At 42.8% G+C, this 22,738-nt stretch overlaps 1 protein-coding gene across 1 annotated transcript in view; it reads left to right on the top strand.

Annotated features, from left to right (window-relative positions):
• Positions 1–22,738, top strand: part of oaz2a (ornithine decarboxylase antizyme 2a) — a 38,337-nt gene that overhangs the window by 3,575 nt on the left and 12,024 nt on the right. Inside the window, 2 exon segments of the mRNA XM_041837670.2 lie at positions 8,428–8,494; positions 8,496–8,576. Of these exon segments, the coding sequence (XP_041693604.1) occupies positions 8,428–8,494; positions 8,496–8,576 (148 nt within the window).

Raw genomic sequence — 22,738 nt, 5'->3', positions numbered from 1 at the left:
TCTCAAAGCCTTTCCAAGGTAACTCCTGAAAACCGCTTTTGATTGAATTACAAACTGTATGGGGCTATAAACAAACAAGAAACCGCACACACAGAGGCAGCATTTCTGGTGGGCGGAGACTTTAATGAGGGGAGAAACCATTCTACCAACACGTCTCCTGCGCCACTAGGGGCGCTAAAACTCTAGACCATTTTTATTCTTCCCACAGAAACACATACAAGGCCCTCCCTCGCCCTCCCTTCGGTAAATCAGACCACAACTCTATCCTCCTGCTTACAAACAAAAGCTCAAACAGGAAGTACCAGTGACACGCTGGATACGGACGTGGTCTAATGAAGCAGACGCGAGGCTACAAGACTGTTTTGCTAGTACAAGCCGGGGATATGTTCCGGGATTCATCTGATAGCATTGAGGAGTTTACCACTTCAGTCACGGGCTTCATCAATACATTTCCGCACTGGGCTAAAGGCTAGAGCTACCGCTTACAAGGAACGGGACACAGATATGGATGCATAAAAGAAAGCCCGCTATGACCTCCGAGACATAAAAAAGGACAATATAGGAGGTGGAATCCTATTATACCGGGTACGACGCTCGTCGGATGTGGCAGGGCTTGCAGACGATAACAGACTACAGAGGGAAACCCACCCGTGAGTGATGCCTTGTATGCTCACTTAGAGGAAAATAACATATTGCATGAAAGCCCCTGTTGTTCCGGATGACTGTGTGATCTCGCTCTCCGTGGCCGATGTGGGTAAAACTTTTTAACAGGTTAACACTCGTAAGGCGGCCAGGCCAGACGGAATACCAGGGCGCATTCTCAGAGCATGCACAGACCAGCTGGCAAGTGTCTTCACGGACATTTTCAATCTCTCCTTGTTCCAGTCTGTAATCCCAACATGTGTCAGGCTGACCACCATTGTCCCTGTTCCCAAGAGCTCCAAGGTAACCTGCCTAAATGACTATCCCCCTGTAGCACTCTCATCTGTAATTATGAAGTGCTTTGAAAGGCTGGTCATGACACACATCAACACCATCATCACAGACACCCTGGACCCACTCCAATTCTCATACCGCCCCAAAAAAGCCACAGATGACGTAATCTCACCTGGACAAGAGGGGAAATAACTATGTGAGAATGACTACAGTTCAGCCTTCAACACCATAGTCCCCTCCAAGCTCATCGCCAAGCTCGGGACCCTGGGACTGAACACATCCCTCTGCAACTGTATCCTGGACTTCCTGACGGGCCAGCCCCAGGTGGTGAGGGTAGGAAACAACACCTCTGCCACGCTGACCCTCAACACAGAGGCCCCTCAGGGGTGTATGCTTAGTCCCATCCTGTATTCCCTTGTTCACCCACGATTGTGTGGCCACGCACAACTCCAACACCATCATCAAGTTTGCTGTCGTCACGGCGGTGGTAGGCCTGATGCCAGGACAACAGTGCCAGGACAACAGCCTATTCCTCAACATCAGTATGACCAAGGAGCTGATTGTGGATTACAGGAGAATACATCACTGGGGACAAGCTCACTGCCATCCGGGATATCTTTATCAGACGGTGACAGAGGAAGGCACAAAAAATTGCCAAAGACTTCAGCCACCTAAGCCATAGACTGTTCACTCTGCTACCGTCCGTCAAACAGTACTAGACCAACAGGCTCAGATAGCTTCCACCCCCAAGCCATGAGACTGCTACATAGTTAATTAAATGGTAAACCGGACTATCTGCATTGACCCTATTTTGCACTGACTCTATGCACACTCAAGACTATATATACACAGTGGTCCTCTGTAGCTCAGCTGGTAGAGCACGGCACTTTTAACGCCAGGGTAGTGGGTTCGATCCCCGGGACCACCCATACACAAAAATGTATGCACGCATGACTGTAAGTCCCTTTGGATAAAAGCGTCTGCTAAATGGCATATTATATATTATTATTATATTATTCGGAAAGTATTCAGACCCCTCGACTTTTTCCACATTTTGTTACATTACAGCCTTATTCTAAAATTGATTAAATAGTTGTTTTTCCCTCATCGATCTACACACAATACCCCATAATGACAAAGCAAAAACAGGTATTTAGAATGTTTTGCAAATTTATTAAATATACACTACCAGTCAAAAGTTTTAGAACACCTACTCATTCAAGGGTTTTTCTTTATTTTTACTATTTTCTACATTGTAGAATAATAGTGACGACATCAAAACTTTTGACCGGTAGTGTAAAAAAACGGAAATATAACATTTACATAAGTATTCAGATCCTTTACTCAGTACTTTGTTGAAGCACCTTTGGCAGCGATTACAGCCTCGAGTCTTCTTGGGTATGACGCTACAAACTTGGCACACCTGTATTTGTGGAGTTTCTCCCATTCTTCTCTGCAGATCCTCTCAAGCTCTGTCAGATTGGATGGGGAGCGTCGCTGCACAGCTATTTTAAGATCTGTCCAGAGATGTTTCGATCGGGTTCAAGTCCGGGCTCTGGCTGGGCCACTCAAGGACATTCAGAGACTTGTCCCGAAGCCACTCCTGCGTTGTCTTGGCTGTGTGCTTAGGGTCGTTGTCCTGTTGGAAGTGAACCTTCACCCCAGTCTGAGGTCCTGAGCGCTCTGGAGCAGGTTTTCACCAAGGATCTCTCTGTACTTTGCTCCGTTCATCTTTCCCTCGGTCCTGACAAGTCTCCCAGTCCCTGCCGCTGAAAAAGATCCCCACAGCATGATGCTGCCACCAACATGCTTCACCGTAGGGATGGTGCCAGGTTTCCTCCAGACGTGACGCTTGGCATTCAGGCCAAAGTTCAATCTTGGCTTCAGCAGACCAGAGAATCTTGTTTCTCATGGTCTGAGAGTCTTTAGTTGCCTTTTGGCAAACTCTAAGCGGGCTGTCATATACCTTTTACTGAGGAGTGGCTTCCGTCTGGCCACTCTACCATAAAGGCCTGATTGGTGGAGTGCTGCAGAGATGGTTGTCCTTCTAGAAGGTTCTTCCATCTCCACAGAGGAACTCTGGAGCTCTTTCAGAGTGACCATCGGGTTCTTGGTCACCTCCCTGACCAAGGCCCTTCTCCCCCGATTGCTCAGTTTGGCCGGCCAGCCAGCTCTAGGAAGAGTCTTGGTGGTTCCAAACTTCTTCCATTGAAGAATGATGGAGGCCACTGTGTTCTTGGGGACCTTCAATGCTGCAGAAATGTTTTGGTACCCTTCCCCAGATCTGTGCCTCAACACAATCCTGTCTTGGAGCTCTACGGACAATTCATGGCTTGGTTTTTGCTCTGACATGCACTGTCAACTGTGGGACCTTATATAGACAGGTGTGTGCCTTTCCAAATCATGTCCAATCACTTGTATTTACCACAGGTGGACTACAATCAAGTTGTAGAAACATCAAGGATGATCAATGGAAACAGGATGCACCTGAGATCAATTCCGAGTCTCATAGCAAAGGGTCTGAATCCTTATGTCAATAAGATATGTTTTTAATTTTTTATAAATGAGCAAAAATGTCTAAAAACCTGTTTTCACTTTGTCAGTATGGGTTATTGTGTGTAGATGAATGAGAATTTTAATTTTTTAGAATAAGGCTGTAACGCAACAAAATGTGGAAAAAGTCAAGGGGTCTGAATACTTTCCGAATGCACTCCCAATTTTGTTTCCTTACAACCTGGAATTAAAACTGATTTTTTTGGGGGGGGTTGTATCATTTGATTTACACAACATGCCTACTACTTTCAAGATACAAAATATTTTTTATTGTGAAACAAACAAGAAATAAGACAACAAAAACAGAAAACTTGAGCGTGCATAACTATTCCCCCCAAAGTCAATACTTTGTAGAGCCACCTTTTGCAGCAATTACAGCTGCAAGTCTCTTGGGGTATGTCTCTATAAGCTTGGCACATCTAGCCACTGAGATTTTTGCCCATTCTTCAAGGCAAAACTGCTCCAGCTCCTTCAAGTTGGATGGGTTCCGCTGGTGTACAGCAATCTTTAAGTCATACCACAGATTCTCAATTGGATTGAGGTCTGGGCTTTGACTAGGCCATTCCAAGACATTTAAATGTTTCCACTTAAACCACTTGAGTGTTGCTTTAGCAGTATGCTTAGGGTCATTGTCCTGCTGGAAGGTGAACCTCTGTCCCAGTCTCAAATCTCTGGAAGACTGAAACAGGTTTCCCTCAAGAATTTCGCTGTATTTAGCGCCATCCATCATTCCTTCAATTCTGACCAGTTTCTCAGTCCCTGCCGATGAAAAACATCCCCACAGCATGATGCTGCCACCACCATGCTTTACTGTGGGGATGGTGTTCTCGGGGTGATGAGAGGTGTTGGGTTTGCGCCAGACATAGCGTTTTCCTTGATGGCCAAAAAGCTCAATGTTTGGGGAGTCTCCCACATGCCTTTTGGCGAACAACAAATGTGTTTGCTTATTCTTTTCTTTAAGCAATGGCTTTTTTCTGGCCACTCTTCCGTAAAGCCCAGCTCTGTGGAGTGTAAGGCTTAAAGTGGTCCTATGGACAGATACTCCAATCTCCGCTGTGGAGCTTTGCAGCTCCTTCAGGGTTATCTTTGATCTCTTTGTTGCCTCTCTGATTAATGCTGTCCTTGCCTGGTCCGTGAGTTTTGGTGGGCGGCCCTCTCTTGGCAGGTTTGTTGTGGTGCCATATTCTTTAAATTTTTTAATAATGGATTTAATGGTGCTCCATGGGATGTTCAAAGTTTCTGATATTTTTTTATAAGCCAACCCTGATGTGTACTTCTCCACAACTTTGTCCCTGACCTGTTTGGAGAGCTCCTTGGTCTTCATGGTGCCGCTTGCTTGGTGGTGCCCCTTGCTTAGTGGTGTTGCAGACTCTAGGGCCTTTCAGAACAGGTGTATATATACTGAAATCATGTGATAGATCATGTGACACTTCATCATCATTGCACACAGGTGGACTTTATTTAACTAATTATGTGACTTCTGAAGGTAATTGGTTGCACCAGATCTTTTTTAGGGGCTTCATAGCAAAGGGAGTGAATACATATGCACGCACCACTTTTCCATTATTTATTTTGTATACGTTTTTGAAACAAGTAATTTTTTTCATTTTACTTCACCAATTTGGACTATTTTGTGAATGTCCATTACATGAAATCCAAATAAAAATCTATTTAAATTACAGGTTGTAATGCAACAAAATAGGACAAATGCCAAGGGGGATGAATAATTTTGCAAGGCACTGTATTTTCATCTCGGTCACGTGCGGTGCGCTTTTGACAACAGTGTTTTCGTGCTAATTGCATCGTGAAATGAACATTTTCGCATAACCTACTGCCTTGTGCACATTGCTGCGCTTACAATGTGAAGAAATAATAGTTTATCAACATTTTAAGCTAAACATTCTGATCTGTTGCGTCAGCCTTATTGCCTTTTAAAGTTTTTTATGTAGCCTAGGCCTACTGGTTGTATGAATTTGGAATCTATCGTCCCACAACTGTCCCAAAGTCTGTTTGGAATAGGCTATGTCTTTCTCTACAAGGTGACCAATAGAATAGGTCAACTTTTCTACTTTGGTGTATAGTAGATTGAAATAGGCTAGTAATTTTGCTGTTTGTTACTTGTCTTCTTGGCTTAGGAAAAGTAAATGTGGACAGTTATGCCTCATTTACATCGTGACGTGTTTCAGTATGCCGTACGTCATCTTCATGCAATCTCGTTCAGCTACTGGATGGAGAGCATAGAGAGGTTTTCACAATGCAAGATAAGATGGAGGAGAGCCTAGTGTCTCATCAGGGATTGCATTTATTTTGGGAGATTGTCAAATATGACCTTTTTATTCAAGACAGGTGGAAACATATTGTTTCAGTTGATAATAAAACATGTTTCGTTTAGTTACTTTTTCCTCAACTTGTTACTATAACTTTCTAGCAAGTCAAGCTAGCTTACAGAGCAGCTAGCTAGCTAAAAGCTAGGCTATACTGTAGCTAGCGACCTCCACCTAATAATTATCATAAAAAACAAACGTCATTACCATCACAAACTAAAACGGGAGGCAAAAGTCAAGTATAATTGGCATAACAGTCAATGTGTATTATTTTTAACATACTATTAAAATAGCACTCACTTATAAGAATGTGTAATTGTTTACAAGTTGCTAGCTATCCCATAAATTCCTAGTCGAAAACCACATATTTTCATCCTCTTCAGTGGTTTGGCAACTTCCTGTTCTTCGACGGAATCTGACCGGACTGATGAAGATGCAGAGTTTGGGAACATTTAAAGTATGTGGCGTCCGTCTCGCAACTGAGTCTTCAACCGCAAGGGGGCGCTGTGATTCCACTCCGTTGTGGATGGTCCCCATTCAAATGAATGACCTCCATCGCAACGTAATGGAGTGCTTATGGTTATTGTGAATGGGGCATTAATCTAACATCTTCAAAGTGCGCATCGGAATTCGGTACGAAGGACACGTTGTTGCATCCTCGACTTGCATGTTCCGTTAAGATAAATTACCATAATCTAAATGTGATTTGTCATTCTGAGCACTGTGGGTGGATACCCTAATCAGGTTATGCACCCAATGCGTATGGGTCCGGTTAATTTCTCAAATGTCCGGTAAATTAAAATGCTGCCGGTCAAATGTCTGGCGCCACATTTTCTTAACGGAAACGCAGGCCCATGCGATGTTTCTGTAAGCCCCATCGGGAGCATCTGGCTATTCTTACTACTGGCCTGAAACTAGGCCCCGTAACTCCAAACGCCCGGGATGTGTGTTCCAGGGCCCCGACGAGGCTATTTGCAGAGGTGTTTACAGATCATGCGCTTGTTTGTGATGCATGCCTTTTCACCACAAGCCAGATCCTTTCTCTCCACAGCACAGTAGTTCCTCTGCTGCTGGTACAAGGCTAGGCTTAGCAGCCTCTCAAGTCAAACCACTGTGTTGTGTGACTTTTCAATTTAAGTGCTGATAAACCTTTGAAAATAAGATTGTTTTGTATTTTTTTGCCATATTGCAACAAGGGGTAGCATTGACAACCCCTTCCTGAAGAGCTACAGTGTATGCACACATTTGTTCCATAACAATATTTGCAGGACCGTAGACCAGAGTTGGCCACCCCTGACATTTTGATTATCTACTTTGTTTATGGTTTAGTCTGGGTTAGTATTATTTATTACTAGTCAAAAGGCCCTGAGGCCAAAGAGTTGTTTACACAGACTTGGTTACTTGTCTGCCCCAGAGAGATACAGTTAAAACCAGCCATGCCTGTCCAGCCTGCCTTAAAGCTCAAGCTGAAGGCCACTGATTTTGTACATTCAGTACTACCTGCGTCTGATAAGAGGCTTGGCTGCTGCTTTAGTCTTATGGAATGTTTACGAGATCTCTAATGAGAGCAGACAATGACAAGTACAGCCACAGCTATTCTTCAGGCCCAGGACTGCAGTGAGGTGAACCATGAATAACACAGAGGACGCGGGCAGTGACAGAGGCAGAGCTAACACTTAACTTCAGCAGGTTGCTATTGTAAAATTAAATTTGTTCTCGATGACATAGCCTGCCTCAATGAAGGTTGAGGTTGCCGAGATTAGATGCAATGGAGATGGCACACTGTGATTTCTCAACACCTAACTATCTTACTTTGCCTTTAGCATAGCTAGGAGCAAAGAGGTGTTGTTACCGATGTGCTGTTATTTGGTTAATCAACAGCACTTGATTAACACTAAGGTAGGACTGTCATAGTGTCAGTGACACAACAAGCTGGCAGATTGAACACAACCAAAGAAAGACATCAATCTAATGCAAACTTGGCACTTTTATTACTTGGGCGCTTGGTTCCCCTGGTTTCCATTAGCCATCCACTTCCATTAAGTGTATTGAAATCATACATTTCCAAGTAGAGTAGCAACGGGAGGTATGTGAGTTGAGTAGTGTCCCGGTGACTTTATGACACGGCAGTGCACCACTTAGTGTTATTGTAATGGTGGCTGCATCCCAAATGGCACCCTATTCCCTGTAAGTGCGCTAATTTTGACCAGGGTCCACAGGGCTCTTGTCAAAAGTAGTGCACTATGTAGGGAATAGGGTGCCATTTGGGACACAACTGGTACCTCTAGGAAAGAATATTAAGTACCCTGGGCCCTTTTAACTACTGATTGATCCTGGTCCTATGTTGAAACACTGAATCAAAGGTTCTACGGAAATAGTAACTCCGCCAACATTTTACCAAGTTAATAGCTGCCAACAGACACACGGCTGGTGAATGAGACTAGGCAAATCGTATATACCCCAAACCTTCAAAAACCGACAAATCTAATACCCTACACTTTAAACCTGAATCGTCAATCAGTCATGTGCTCCTGCTTTATATCTCTTTCATGAATCCTGTGGCACGGTCATTCATCTCTCTCTCTCTTTTTTTCCTTCCCTCCCCTCTCTGCAGTTCTTCGTTAGTGGGCTCCAGGCTCCACTGCTCCAGGCACCAGGCTCCGGGGCCTCTGTGGTGCTCCTGATGCCCCTCACCCACACTTGAAGATCCCGGGTGGGCGAGGGACTGGCAGGGATCACTCTCTCGGCGTGTTACTACACAAGGTGAGAACCCCAGAGGCAACTTCATTGCAGTCACTGATCAACAAATCACCTTGCATCAACCTGTAAACACTCCTTAAGTGATCACGATAAACGATTCTGAGCCTCGCCTTGCTCAAATGGATCCCCTGAAAAGCTGAATATCATTGAATGATTTAGGCTCTTCATGCTGAGACAACACAGGAAGTCTACATAACGTGCCTGTCCTCTTTTGCCCTGATCACCCCTTGTCAGGGGTAAAAAGGTGTCTTATGTACAATTATGGTACATTATTCCTGTCTTGATAAACATTGGGGGGGGGGGGTTAAAATGCTGATCTATAGCTCTGACATACAATATTGACAATATTGAAACCATATATGGTTTGAACAGAGGTAGTCAAAATAAGTGAGATAGTTAACCAACCACTGACTCTGTACATGGTGATCTAGAAAGTGTTGTTCATTCAACACTATTGGTAATGTGCATTGTCCAAGAGTTAATATCATAATATCAAGTCAAATCAAATGTTATTTGTCACATACGCTGAATACAAAAGGTGTAGACTTTTCCGTGAAATGCTTACTTACGAGCCCTTTCCCAACAATGCAGAGTAAAAAGTAAAAAAACAAAAAACACACACAATTGTAACACAATAAAATAACGAGACTATGTACAAGGAGTACTGGTACAGAGTCAATGTGTAGGGCTACGAGGTAGTTGAGGGAATTGAGGTAATACAGTGCATTCGGAAAGTATTCAGACACCTTGACTTTTTCCACATTTTGTTAGGTTACAGCCTTATTCTAAAATGGATTAAATGTTTTTTCCCCCTCATCAATCTACACACAATAACCCATGATGACAAAGCAAATGTATTACAAATAAAAAACAGAAATATCACATTTACATAAGTATTCAGACCCTTTACTCAGTACTTTGTTGAAGTGCCTTTGGCAGCGATTACAGCCTCGAGTCTTCTTGGCTATGATTCTACAAGCTTGGCACACCTGTATTTGGGGAGTGTCTCCCATTCTTCTCTGCAGATCCTCTCAAGCTTTGTCAGATTGGATGGGAAGCGTCGCTGCACAGCTATTTTCAGGGCTCTCCAGAGATGTTCGATCGGGTTCAAGTCCGGGCTCTGGCTGGGCCACTCAAGGACATTCAGAGACTTGTCCCGAAGCCACTCCTGCGTTGTCTTGGCTGTGTGCTTAGGGTCATTGGCCTGTTGGAAGGTAAACCTTCGCCCCAGTCTGAGGTCCTGAGCACTCTGGATCAGGTTTTCATCAAGGATCTCTCTGTACTTTGCTCCGTTCATCTTTGCCTCGATCCAGACAAGTATCCCAGTCCCTTCCGCTGAAAAACATCCCGACAGCATGATGCTGCCACCACCATGCTTCACCGTAGGGATGGTGCCAGGTTTCCTCTAGACGTGATGCTTGGCATTCAGGCTAAAGAGTTCAATGTTGGTTTCATCAGACCAGATAATCTTATTTCTCATGGTCTGAGAGTCTTTAGGTGCCTTTTGGCAAACTCTAAGTGGGCTGTCATGTGCCTTTTACAGAGGAGTGGCTTGCATCTGGCCACTCTACCATAAAGGCCTGATTGGTGGAGTGCTGTAGAGATGGTTGTCCTTCTGGAAGGTTCTACCATCTCCACAGAGGAACTCTAGAGCTCTGTCAGAGTGACCATCGGGTTCTTGGTCACATCCCTGACCAAGGCCCTTCTCCCCCGATTGCTCAGTTTGGCCGGGCGGCCAGCTCTAGGAAGAGTCTTGGTGGTTCCAAACTTCTTCCATTTAACAATGATGGAGGCCACTGTGTTCAATGCTGCAGACATTTTTTGGTACCCTTCCCCAGATCTGTGCCGCTACACAATCCTGTCTCGGAGCTCTACGGACAATTCCTTCGACCTCATAGCTTGGTTTTTGACCTTCATTAAACAGGTGTGTGCCTTTCCAAATCATGTCCAATCAATTGAATTTTACAGGTGGCCTCCAATCAAGTTGTAGAAACATCTCAAGGATGATCAATGGAAACAGGATGCACCTGAGCTCAATTTCGAGTCTCATAACAAAGGGTCTGAATACTTATGTAAATAAGGTATCTATTTTTTTTATTTTATAAATGTGCTAAAATTTCTAAAAATCTGTTTTCACTTTGTCATTATGGGTTATTGTGTGAAGATTGATGAGGAAAATGTTTTATTTAATCAATTTTAGAATAAGGCTGTAACTTAACAAAATGTGGAAAAAGTCAAGGGGTCTGAATACTTTCTGAATGCACTATATGTACATGTAAGTAGGGGTAAAAGTGACTAGGCAATCAGGATAGATAATAAACAGAGTATCAGCAGCGTATGTGAAGAGTGTGAAAGTGTGTCTACTGTGATTGAGTGTGTGTGTGGCGACAATATGCGTGTGTGTGTGTGTGTTTTGTGTGTGTGAGCGTTTGTAGTCTATGTGCGTGTATGTGTGTGTTGGCGTTTCAGTGTAGTATGTGTGAGTGTGTGGGTAGAGTCCAGTGAGTGTGCATAGAGCCATTGCAAGAGAGTCGGTGCAAATAGTCACAGTAGCCATTTGATTAACTGTTCAGCAGTCTTATGGCTTGGGGGTAAAAGCTGTTCAGGAGCCTTTTGGTCCCAGACTTGGCGCTCCGGTACCTATTCCCGTGCAGTAGCAGAAAGAACAGTCTGTCTTGGGTGGCTGGAGCCTGAACATTTTTTGGGCCTTCCTCTGACACAGCCTGGTATAGAGGTCCTGGATGGCAGGGAGCTCGGCCCCAGTGATGGACTGGGTCATACGCACTACTTTCTGTAGCACCTTACGGTCGGATGCCAAGCAGTTGCCATACCAAGCGGTGATGCAGCCAGTAAAGATGCTCTTAATGGTGCAGCTTTAGAACTTTTTGAGGGTCTGAGGGCCCATGCCAAATCTTTTCAGCTTCCTGAGAAGGAAGAGGCGTTGTCGTGCCCTCTTCACGACTGTGTTGGTTCGTTTGGACCATGATACGTCCTTAGTGATGTGGACACTGAGGAACTTGAAACTCTCTACCACAATATCCTTTGGGTTCTTAGTCCCCATCTGTGCTGAGCCCACACATTTGATTCTCTTTGCATGTGTATTCGCACCTGAATCTGCTCTACCCTCCCTCTCTTTGCACACACTTGCATACACACACAGGTGTGTCCTTGCCCCAGACTGTCTCAGAGTGGGCTGAGAGGGTTAGGCTCAAACAGATCAGTCACACCTGTGATATCAACATCCTCGCCTCGCGTATGAAAGAAAGAGCCCTTTCATTGACAGCAGATGGCTGGCAGCCGCCTACCCAGTCTACTTTTACCCACTGTTTTATTAGGCACCACCAATGGGAAGAGAGAAAGAGAGGTGGGTGGTCAACATTAAACTGATTTTTAAATCAACAACAGAGGTGGGTCGTATTGGATACTGTGTCCAATTCAATTTCTGAATTGACTGATGTTGTGATTTATATATACATTAGATGACTAACAGGAGGCGCTGTTTTGAAGCCATACAAATAAAAACATTTTCCTTAACCCTTTACACTCGTGGGAATTGGCCTATATGGATAGAGCTAAATTGAAATGTTTCTTACAGAATACATTTGAAAAGCATATGCATAACCATAGAAGCAACTGAAAGGGAACAGTTTCGAGATTATGGGAAAATTATTAGACCAAAGGTGAGGACACAACAGTTCACCGGACACAAGAATGATTCCAAACTTGATTTTATGTGAATTTTACATTTACTGTACTTTTCGCCGCGACAAAATCTGAAAATACTCTGGATACATTCAGTAACATGAAAATAATATTCTTGGAAAATGCGTGGTAGGTGCAACATAAGATCAAAGAATTACAAGGGTTTGAGTGAGAGGACTAACTGGTGTCTCCAATGGAATGAAAATAATGAGAAGGGTATTGCAAATTCTGGACATTTCTACTGTACTCTATTATTAGTAATCCCCTTCAGTCCCACATTGTGGATGTGTTGAGTCCCAAGTTTCTCTCCATTCAGAGACGTCAGTATCAAGCCTGTCTATCGGTCAGGACTCCATCACATCATCTTGCATGTCTCCAAGTGCTGGCTCCATAGATGTATCTGTGAACACATACACAGTCACGATTCTATTACCGATGGCAGTTAGGATAGGTGATATCTGACAAACAAACATATACTATGTTGAAGTTTGAACAGGTCAGACTAAACCTACCTAATTCTGGTCTCCCCATCGACGACCGTTGGTGAGCAGACAAGAGGTGAGCCAGGAAGTAAGATCTTTGCCAGCGCCCCATTGATGGGCATGGCAGCATTGATCGGCTCCTGGCACCTCATCAAAGATACTGGTCGGTCACACACAAACACACATACAAAGCACTGATTACATTATCAATGGTGGTTATGATTAGCATGGTGGAACCAACCTGATCACTGTGTTCACCTTTCTATTTCACTTCAGATATCATGATATGTGAAGTGAAATAGAATGGTAAACACAATGATCAGACTGTTGCCACCAGGCTAGGTTATGAAGGGGAATTGGGACAAAACTCAAAACTGTTTTGACCTTTGACCAGGTCAGATGTCACCAACCTGATTCAAGTGTCCTCCCTGTTCCCCTTCATAACCTAGCCTTCCATTTACAGGAATGCTCACAGCGAGGGCATGTCTGCGTGATGCTGAGGGTCCCCTTGCTGGTCTTCTCTATGTTGCATGTTCGGCTGCAAACTGGACATCTCTCGAACAACTGCAGCAGGCAGGAACAATATACTTCCTCATCTTATGAGGTGGTGTTGACTGGGAGTGCCTGTGACAAGTTGATACAATAGACAGCCATGTGGTCAATTGCATTTTGTTATAAAGAAAGGACAACGTTTTTTGAAAATGCACTTCACAACCAAAATGTATCTGCTTGGTTGGGTAATTAACCTACTAGTTTATCAAACCGGGTATTTTTTAATACAACTTTTCACATAACACACATTACCGTTGTTGATGAAGCCATCTGTGTCATCAGGGCATTAACTCGGGTCAAGCTAATTCTAGGTCGTCATTAGTTACCACAGCCACAAACCCTGCCTATTTCTACAATTGATCTTCTTAAAATGTAATTTAAACCTAACCCTCACCTTAACCCTAAACTCACCGCTAACTTCATGACTAACCCTAACCTTAAATGAAGACCAAAAGGCACATTTTTGTTTTCATGAAACTTTACGATATAGGAAACACAATTGTGTGGTTGTGGTAACTAGTGGAAAACCTTATTCTATGCTTTACATACAGGAGTGTAGCTCCAGATTGGATTAAATTCAGGCTGGTGACAGCGCTATGGTTTGTTGCTCCTTGTTCACTGTAATAGCTAGACTCAGACATGAGTTAGCTACCACCATAGCTGCATCCATTATCACGTTTTGCCCTAGACAATACAGAATACACATGGATGAGCTACGACCTACATTGTAATGAGGTAGCTAGTTAGTTGCTAGTTTCTAGCTAGCTAGCTAGCTACGCTAACATTAGCCAAAACGTTAGCAGCCTGCCTCGCTAGCTAACATTAGCTAGCCTGCCTCGCTAGCTAACATTAGCTAGCCTGCCTTGCTTTATAAAAAGATAGCTACCTACAGTTGAAGTCAGAAGTTTACATACACCTTAGCCAAATAAATTTAAACTCAGTTTTTCACAATTCCTGACATTTAATCCTAGTAAAAATTCCCTGTCTTAGGTCAGTTAGGATCACCACTTTATTTTAAGAATGTGAAATGTCAGAATAATAGGAGAGAGAATGATTTATTTCAGCTTTTATTTATTTCATCACATTCCCAGTGGGTCAGAAGTTTACATACACTCAATTAGTATTTGGTAGCATTGCCTTTAAATTGTTTAACTTGGATCAAACGTTTCGGGTAGCCTTCCATAAGCTTCCCACAATAAGTTGAGTGAATTTTGGCCCATTCCTCCTGACAGAGCTGGTGTAACTGAGTCAAGTTTGTAGGCCTCCTTGCTCGCACACGCTTTTTCAGTTCTGCCCACACATTTTCTATAGGATTGAGGTCAGGGCTTTGTGATGGCCACTCCAATACCTTGACTTTGTTGTCCTTAAGCCATTTTGCCACAACTTTGGAAGTATGCTTGGGGTCATTGTCCATTTGGAAGACCCATTTGCGACCAAGCTTTAACTTCCTGACTGATGTCTTGAGATGTTGCTTCAATAAATCCACATAATTTTCCTTCCTCATGATTCCATGCACCAGTCCCTCCTGCAGCAAAGCATCCCACAGCATGATGCTGCCACCCCCGTGCTTCACGGTTGGGATGGTGTTCTTCGGCTAGCAAGCGTCCCCCTTTTTCCTCCAAACATAACGATGGTCATTATGGCCAAACAGTTCTATTTTTGTTTCATCAGACCAGAGGACATTTCTCCAAAAAGTATGATCTTTGTGCACATGTGCAGTTGCAAACCGTAGTCTGGCTTTTTTATGGCAGTTTTGGAGCAGTGGCTTCTTCCTTGCTGAGCAGCCTTTCAGGTTATGTCGATATAGGACTCATTTTACTGTGGATATAGATACTTTTGTACCTGTTTCCTCCAGCATCTTCACAAGGTCCTTTGCTGTTGTTCTGGGATTGATTTGCACTTTTCGCATCAAAGTACGTTCATCTCTAGGAGACAGAACGCGTCTCCTTCCTGAGCGGTATGACAGCTGCGTGGTCCCATGGTGTTTATACTTGCATACTATTGTTTGTACAGATGAACGTGGTACCTTCAGGCGTTTGGAAATTGCTCTCAAGGATGAACCAGACTTGTGGAGGTCTACAATTCTTTTTCTGAGGTCTTGGCTGATTTCTTTTAATTTTCCCATGATGTCAAGCAAAGAGGCACTGAGTTTGAAGGTAGGCCTTGAAATACATCCACAGGTACACCTCCAATTAACTCAAATGATGTCAATTAGCCTATCAGAAGCTTCTAAAGCCATGACATCATTTTCTGGAATTTTCCAAGCTGTTTAAAGGCACAGTCAACTTAGTGTATGTAAAAAACCGATACCTCTCACCAAGTCATCTAACGTCTTACTAACGCCGTTAAATACCGTCATGAATTAACATGGACTGTCGTCAATGAAGATACGTTTTTAAAGGTGTTAAACTGCCGATGCGTTCACGTCACGTTCATGTCACGTGACAGGCACGCATCATGTAGATGTAGTGTTCACATCGTGTACACGTGACACTTACACGTCACGTGTCAGTTTATTATTAGAACACATTACAAACATCTACACGACGTCTACATGTTTATATATTTTTCATTGGCAGAGTAATTTAATCATTTTTATTTGTTGATTTAGCTAAACTAGGCCTATCACCTCTATAAAAAAATATTAGGCTAGTTGATTTGCAGCCAGCCACCATTAGGCTACTGTGTAGATATAGGCATATTTCTAAAGTAGTTTCATTGTGTGAATTGTTTTTTCAGCTACCCTAATTTGTTAATGTATCAAATCCCTATTACATAGCCTGATCATTTATATCAGGTGCTTGACCGGAGCGCAGTAGCCTACTGGCACCTTACATTTTCTACTGAGCTCCTGTTCCTCATATATAATATTAGCTCAAAAGTATTGGGGAGCTCCTGCATATAAATTATAAACAGTAGCTTACCTGCACCAAAAATGAATAGCCTACCGGCACCTATTTCAGTCTAAGTCAAGCACTGTTTATAGCACCAGTAAATGTTCAACATTAATCCCAGTTTTAGAAGAATAAAAAAATTGTTACGGTAATTTCTGTAAGGCTAATGCAATTCGAACTGCTAGCCTATTCTTGTGATCGAGAAGTTTTGATTTATTTCATATCATTATGATTTTTGTCAATTTCAGATTTGTTGGTAAATTTCTTCATTGTCTTTTGTGAGCATGTGAGCATGTGTCTGTTTTCTCTGTCCTGTTGATGTCGAGTGATCACGCATCCTCAGCACGCAACTGATTGGCTCAAACGCATTAAGAAGGAAAGAAATTCCATAAATTAACTTTTAAGAAGGCACACCTGTTAATTGAAATGCATTCCAGGTGACTACCTCATGAAGCTGGTTGAGAGAATGCCAAGAGTGTGCAAAGCGGTCATCAAGGCAAAGGGTGGCTATTTGAAGAATCACAAATATAAAATATATTTTGATTTGTTTCACACTTTTTTGGTTACTACATGATTCCATATGTATTATTTCATAGTTTTGATGTCTTCACTATTATTCTACAATGTAGAAAATAGTAAAAATAAAGAAAAACCCTTGAATGAGTAGATGTTCTAAAACTTTTGACCAGTAGTATATATATATATATATATATATATATATATATATATATATATATACACTGCTCAAAAGAATAAAGGGAACACTAAAATAACACATCCTAGATCTGAATGAATGAAATAATCTTATTAAATACTTTTTTCTTTAAATAGTTGAATGTGCTGACAACAAAATCACACAAAAATTATCAATGGAAATCAAATTTATCAACCCATGGAGGTCTGGATTTGGAGTCACCCTCAAAATTAAAGTGGAAAACCACACTACAGGCTGATCCAACTTTGATGTAATGTCCTTAAAACAAGTCAAAATGAGGCTCAGTAGTGTGTGTGGCCTCCACGTGCCTGTATGACCTCCCTACAACGCCTGGGCATGATGAGGTGGCGGATGGTCTCCTGAGGGATCTCCTCCCAGACCTGGACTAAAGCATCCGCCAACTCCTGGACAGTCTGTGGTGCAACGTGGCGTTGGTGGATGGAGCGAGACATGATGTCCCAGATGTGCTCAATTGGATTCAGGTCTGGGGAACGGGCGGGCCAGTCCATAGCATCAATGCCTTCCTCTTGCAGGAACTGCTGACACACTCCAGCCACATGAGGTCTAGCATTGTCTTGCATTAGGAGGAACCCAGGGCCAACCGCACCAGCATATGGTCTCACAAGGGGTCTGAGGATCTCATCTCGGTACCTAATGGCAGTCAGGCTACCTCTGGCGAGCACATGGAGGGCTGTGCGGCCCCCCAAAGAAATGCCACCCCACACCATGACTGACCCACCGCCAAACCGGTCATGCTGGAGGATGTTGCAGGCAGCAGAACGTTCTCCACGGCGTCTCCAGACTCTGTCACGTCTGTCACATGTGCTCAGTGTGAACCTGCTTTCATCTGTGAAGAGCACAGGGCGCCAGTGGCGAATTTGCCAATCTTGGTGTTCTCTGGCAAATGCCAAACGTCCTGCACGGTGTTGGGCTGTAAGCACAACCCCCAACTGTGGACGTCGAGCCCTCATACCACCATCATGGAGTCTGTTTCTGACCGTTTGAGCAGACACATGCACATTTGTGGCCTGCTGGAGGTCATTTTGCAGGGCTCTGGCAGTGCTCCTCCTGCTCCTCCTTGCACAAAGGCGGAGGTAGCAGTCCTGCTGCTGGGTTGTTGCCCTCCTACGGCCTCCTCCACGTCTCCTGATGTACTGGCCTGTCTCCTGGTAGCGCCTCCATGCTCTGGACACTACGCTGACAGACACAGCAAACCTTCTTGCCACAGCTCGCATTGATGTGCCATCCTGGATGAGCTGCACTACCTGAGCCACTTGTGTGGGTTGTAGACTCCGTCTCATGCTACCACTAGAGTGAAAGCACCGCCAGCATTTAAAAGTGACCAAAACATCAGCCAGGAAGCATAGGAACTGAGAAGTGGTCTGTGGTCACCACCTGCAAACCCAGTCCTTTATTGGGGGTGTCTTGCTAATTGCCTATAATTTCCACCTGTTGTCTATTCCATTTGCACAACAGCATGTGCAATGTATTGTCAATCAGGGTTGCTTCCTAAGTGGACAGTTTGATTTCACAGAAGTGTGATTGACTTGGAGTTACATTGTGTTGTTTAAGTGTTCCCTTTATTTTTTTGAGCAGTGTATATATACACACACAGTACCAGTCAAAAGTTTGGACAAACCTACTCATTCAAGGGTTTTTCTTTGTATTTACTATTTTCTACATGCTTCAAATAGCCACCCTTTGGCTTGATGACAGCTTTGCACACTCTTGACATTCTCTCAACCAGCTTCAGTCACCTGGAATGCATTTTAATTAACAGGTGTGCCTTCTTAAAAATTTGTGGAATTTCTTTCCTTCTTAATGCGTTTGAGCCAGTCAGTTGTGTTGTGACAAGGTGGGGGGGGTATACAGAAGATAGCCCTATTTGGTAAAAGACCAAGTCCATATTATGGCAAGAACAGCTCAAATAAGGTCGGTCTATATGGAACATTTCAAGAACTTTGAAAGTTTCTTCAAGTGCAGTCGCAAAAACCATCAAGCGCTGTGATGAAACTGGCTCTCATGAGAACCGCCACAGGAATGGAAGAACCAGAGTTACCTCAGCTGCAGAGGATAAGTTCATTAGAGTTACGAGCCTCAGAAATTGCAGCCCAAATAAATGCTTCACAGAGTTCAAGTAACAGACAGATCTCAACATCAACTGTTCATAGGAGACTGTGTGAATCAGGCCTTCATGGTCGAATTGCTGCAAAGAAACCACTACTAAAGGACACCAATAAGAAGAAGAGACTTGCTTGGGCCAAAAAACACGAGTAATGGGCATCAGACTGGTGGAAACTTGTCCTTTGGTCTGGAGTCCAAATTGGAGATTTTTGGTTCCAACCGCCGTGTCTTTGTGAGACGCGGTGTGGGTGAACGGATGATCTCTGCATGTGTATTTCCCACCGTAAAGCATGTAGGAGGTGGTGTTATGGTGTGGGGGTGCTTTGCTTGTGACACTATCTGTGATTTATTTAGAATTCAAGGAACACTTAACCAGCATGGCTACCACAGCATTCTACAGCGATACGCCATCCCATCTGGTTTGGGCTTAGTGGGACTATCATTTGTTTTTCAACAGGACAATGACCCAACACACCTCCAAGCTGTGTAAGGGCAAATTTATTTAACAAGGTTAATTATTTTTTATTTAACCAGTAATTTCACCTTTATTCAACCAGATCGGTCTAATTGAGATGAACATTTTATAATAACTAATTCAATAGTTTTTTGTCATTAAAACAGAAGGAGCAAAACTTTTACAGTAATATGCAAGCAACCTATAGCCTGCAGAAATAAATGAGGGGGGATCCGCATGCCGACTACAAACATAACAACTATTGTTTCATTAAACCGGGGCTCTCCAACCCTGTTCCTGTAGGTTTTAGTTTCAACCCAAGTTACATGTAACCTGATTCAGTTGATCAACCAGCTAATTATTAGAATCAGGTGTGCTAGATTAGGGTTGGAGGCAAAACCTACAGGACGCTCTCCAGGAACAGGGGTAGAGAGCCCTGCTTAAACTATACTGAACAAAAATATAAACGCAACATGGAACAATGTCAATGATTTTACTGAGTTACAGTTCATATAAGGAAATCAGTCAATTGAAATAAATTCATTAGGCCCTAATCTATGGATTTCACATGACTGGGCAGGGGTGTAGCCATGGGTGGGCCTGGGAGGGCATAGGCCCACCCACTGGAGAGCCAGGCCCAGCCAATCAGAATAGGTTTTTCCCCACAAAAAGGCTTTATTACAGACAGAAATACTTCTCAGTTTCATCAGCTGTCAGGGTGGCTGGTCTCAGATTATCTAGTAGGCGAGGAAGCAGGATGTGGAGGTCCTGGGCTAACGTGGTTACACGTGGTCTACGGTTGTGACGCCGGTTGGACGTACAGCCAAAAAAACGACAGAGGCGGCTTATGGTAGTGAAATTAACATTAAATTCCCTGGCAACAGCTCTGGTGGACATTCCTGTAGTAAGCATGCCAAATGCACGCTCCCTCAAAACTTGAGACATCTGTGGCTTTGTGACAAAACTGCACATTTTAGAGTGGCCTTTTATTTTCCCCAGCACAGTGTGCACCTGTGTAATGATCATGCTGTTTAAACAGCTTCTTGATATGCCACACCTGTCAGGTGGATGGATTATCTTGGCAAAGGAGAAATGATCACTCTCAGGGATGGAAACAAATTTATGCACACAATATGAGAGAAATAAGCTTTTTGTGCATATGGAACATTTCTGGGATCTTTTATTTCAGCTCATGAAACATGGGACCAACACTTTACATGTTGCATTTATATTTTTGTTCAGTATAGATTTTTTCTTTCCGTGATATTGTAAAACTCTGTTTGTTTCAACAGTACAAAACAATTGATGTCGAACAACATATAGCCTAGCCTAACATTGAACGCATGGCTACAAACACAGGCACTTAATTAATGAAACTATTAAATGATCCTGTTTTTATAATTCGTTTGAATTAACCTCATATAGGCCTATATAAAACTTTGCAAAACATTGCTTTATTGTAGTTGGATGTAGCCTACGCTACTGTGTGATAGCTGCATGGAAGAATTCCAATGACTATGTTAGAAACTGCAAATAGAGAGACATTTCTTCTCCTTTCTTTGCCTGACAAAAATGTGGCCTTAGGCCTATATAAACACATGTCATGCCATTTCTAGTCTACTACATTTTATATGACTGGAGACATTAGCAGAATCTTTTTAAGACGACAGAAAATACAGGGTAGGCTATATAGCCTGCCACTGACAGTCTGCACACTACCGCTGACAGGTCTGTGGGTTCGTTGTGTGAAGGAATTAATTAATTTCTCTGTCAGTTTTTTTTTGTTGCAATGCATCATTGCGACAATGTATCAATTTAGCCAATGTGATCACATCACACCAGAGCTGATACGTTTCAAACTATATTGCCTAGGCTTCTTGTTTACGAGCTAGAGAGAGGGGGAAGAGATAGGCGAGTTGCCAGCGGCGATGCGTGAGTTACAAGAAGGGAACAGTGAAATAGCCGCCGGAGTTTAGGTTACTCATATCAGTAAGTGGTGTCACAGATTTAGATAAAGCACAACATTTTTAATGTAGGCTTAGTGTCAACATAACTACCCATCGCTTCACTAAAATTGATCAACGGCTGATAGGCTATGGACAGGTTGCGTTTATGTGTTTCTATTTTTTAATGGTTGTCAATTTCATCTTCATAGCCTAGGCCTACAGTGCTTTCAGAAAGTATTCACACCCTTGACTTTTTCCACATTTTGTTGTGTTACAGCCTGAATACATTTTTTATTCAATTTAGATTTTGTCCCACTGATTTACACACAATACCACACGATGCAAAGCAGAATTTTGTTTTTAGAAATGTTTTGAAATTAATAAAAAATGTAAAGCTAAAATGTCTTTAGTCAATAAGTATTCAACCTCTTTGTTATGGCAAGCCTAAATACATTCAGGAGTAAAAATGTGCTTAAGTCACATAAGTTGCATGGACTATGTGTTCAATAATAGTGGTTAACATGATTTTTGAATGATTACCACATCTCTGTACTCCACACATACAATTATCTGTAAAGGTCCCTCAGTCGAGTAATGAATTTCAAGCACAAAGACCAGGGAGGTTTTTGGCTAATATATACACTTTTTCATCCTGAATACAAAGCATTATGTTTGGGGCAAATCCAACAACACATCACTGAGTACCACTTCATATTTTCAAGCATGGTGGTGGCTGCATCATGTTATGGCAATGCTCGTCATCGGCAAGGACTAGGGAGTTATTTTTGTTTGTATAAAAAGAAACAGAATAGAGCTGAGCACAGGCAAAATCCTAGAGGAAAACCTGGTTCAGTCTGCTTTCCAACAGACACTGGGAGACAAATTCACCTTTCAGAAGGACAATAACCTAAAACTCAAGGCCAAATATACACAGGAGTTGCTTACCAAGACAACATTGAATGTTCCTGAGTGGCCTAGTTACAGTTTTGACTTAAATCGACTTGAAAATGGATGTCGAGCAATGATCAACAACCGACTTGACAGAGCTTGAAGAGTTTAAAAACGAATAATGGACAAATATTGTACAATGCAGGTATGCAAAGCTCTTAGAGACTTACCCCAAAATACTCACAGCTGTAATCGCTGCCAAAGGTGATTCTAACATGTATTGACTATATCTAATAAAAAATAATAAAACAATATTTCACTTTGATATTAGCGTATTTTGTGTAGATCGTAAAAAAAAATACATTTAAATCCATTATAATCACAATTTGTAATACAAGAAAATTTGGA

The sequence above is a fragment of the Coregonus clupeaformis genome, unplaced genomic scaffold, assembly GCF_020615455.1.
Source record: "Coregonus clupeaformis isolate EN_2021a unplaced genomic scaffold, ASM2061545v1 scaf0067, whole genome shotgun sequence".
In the NCBI taxonomy this organism is placed as follows: domain Eukaryota; kingdom Metazoa; phylum Chordata; class Actinopteri; order Salmoniformes; family Salmonidae; genus Coregonus; species Coregonus clupeaformis.
The sequence above is the reverse complement of the archived record's forward strand: the minus strand, read 5'-3'. Positions and strand labels throughout refer to the sequence as shown.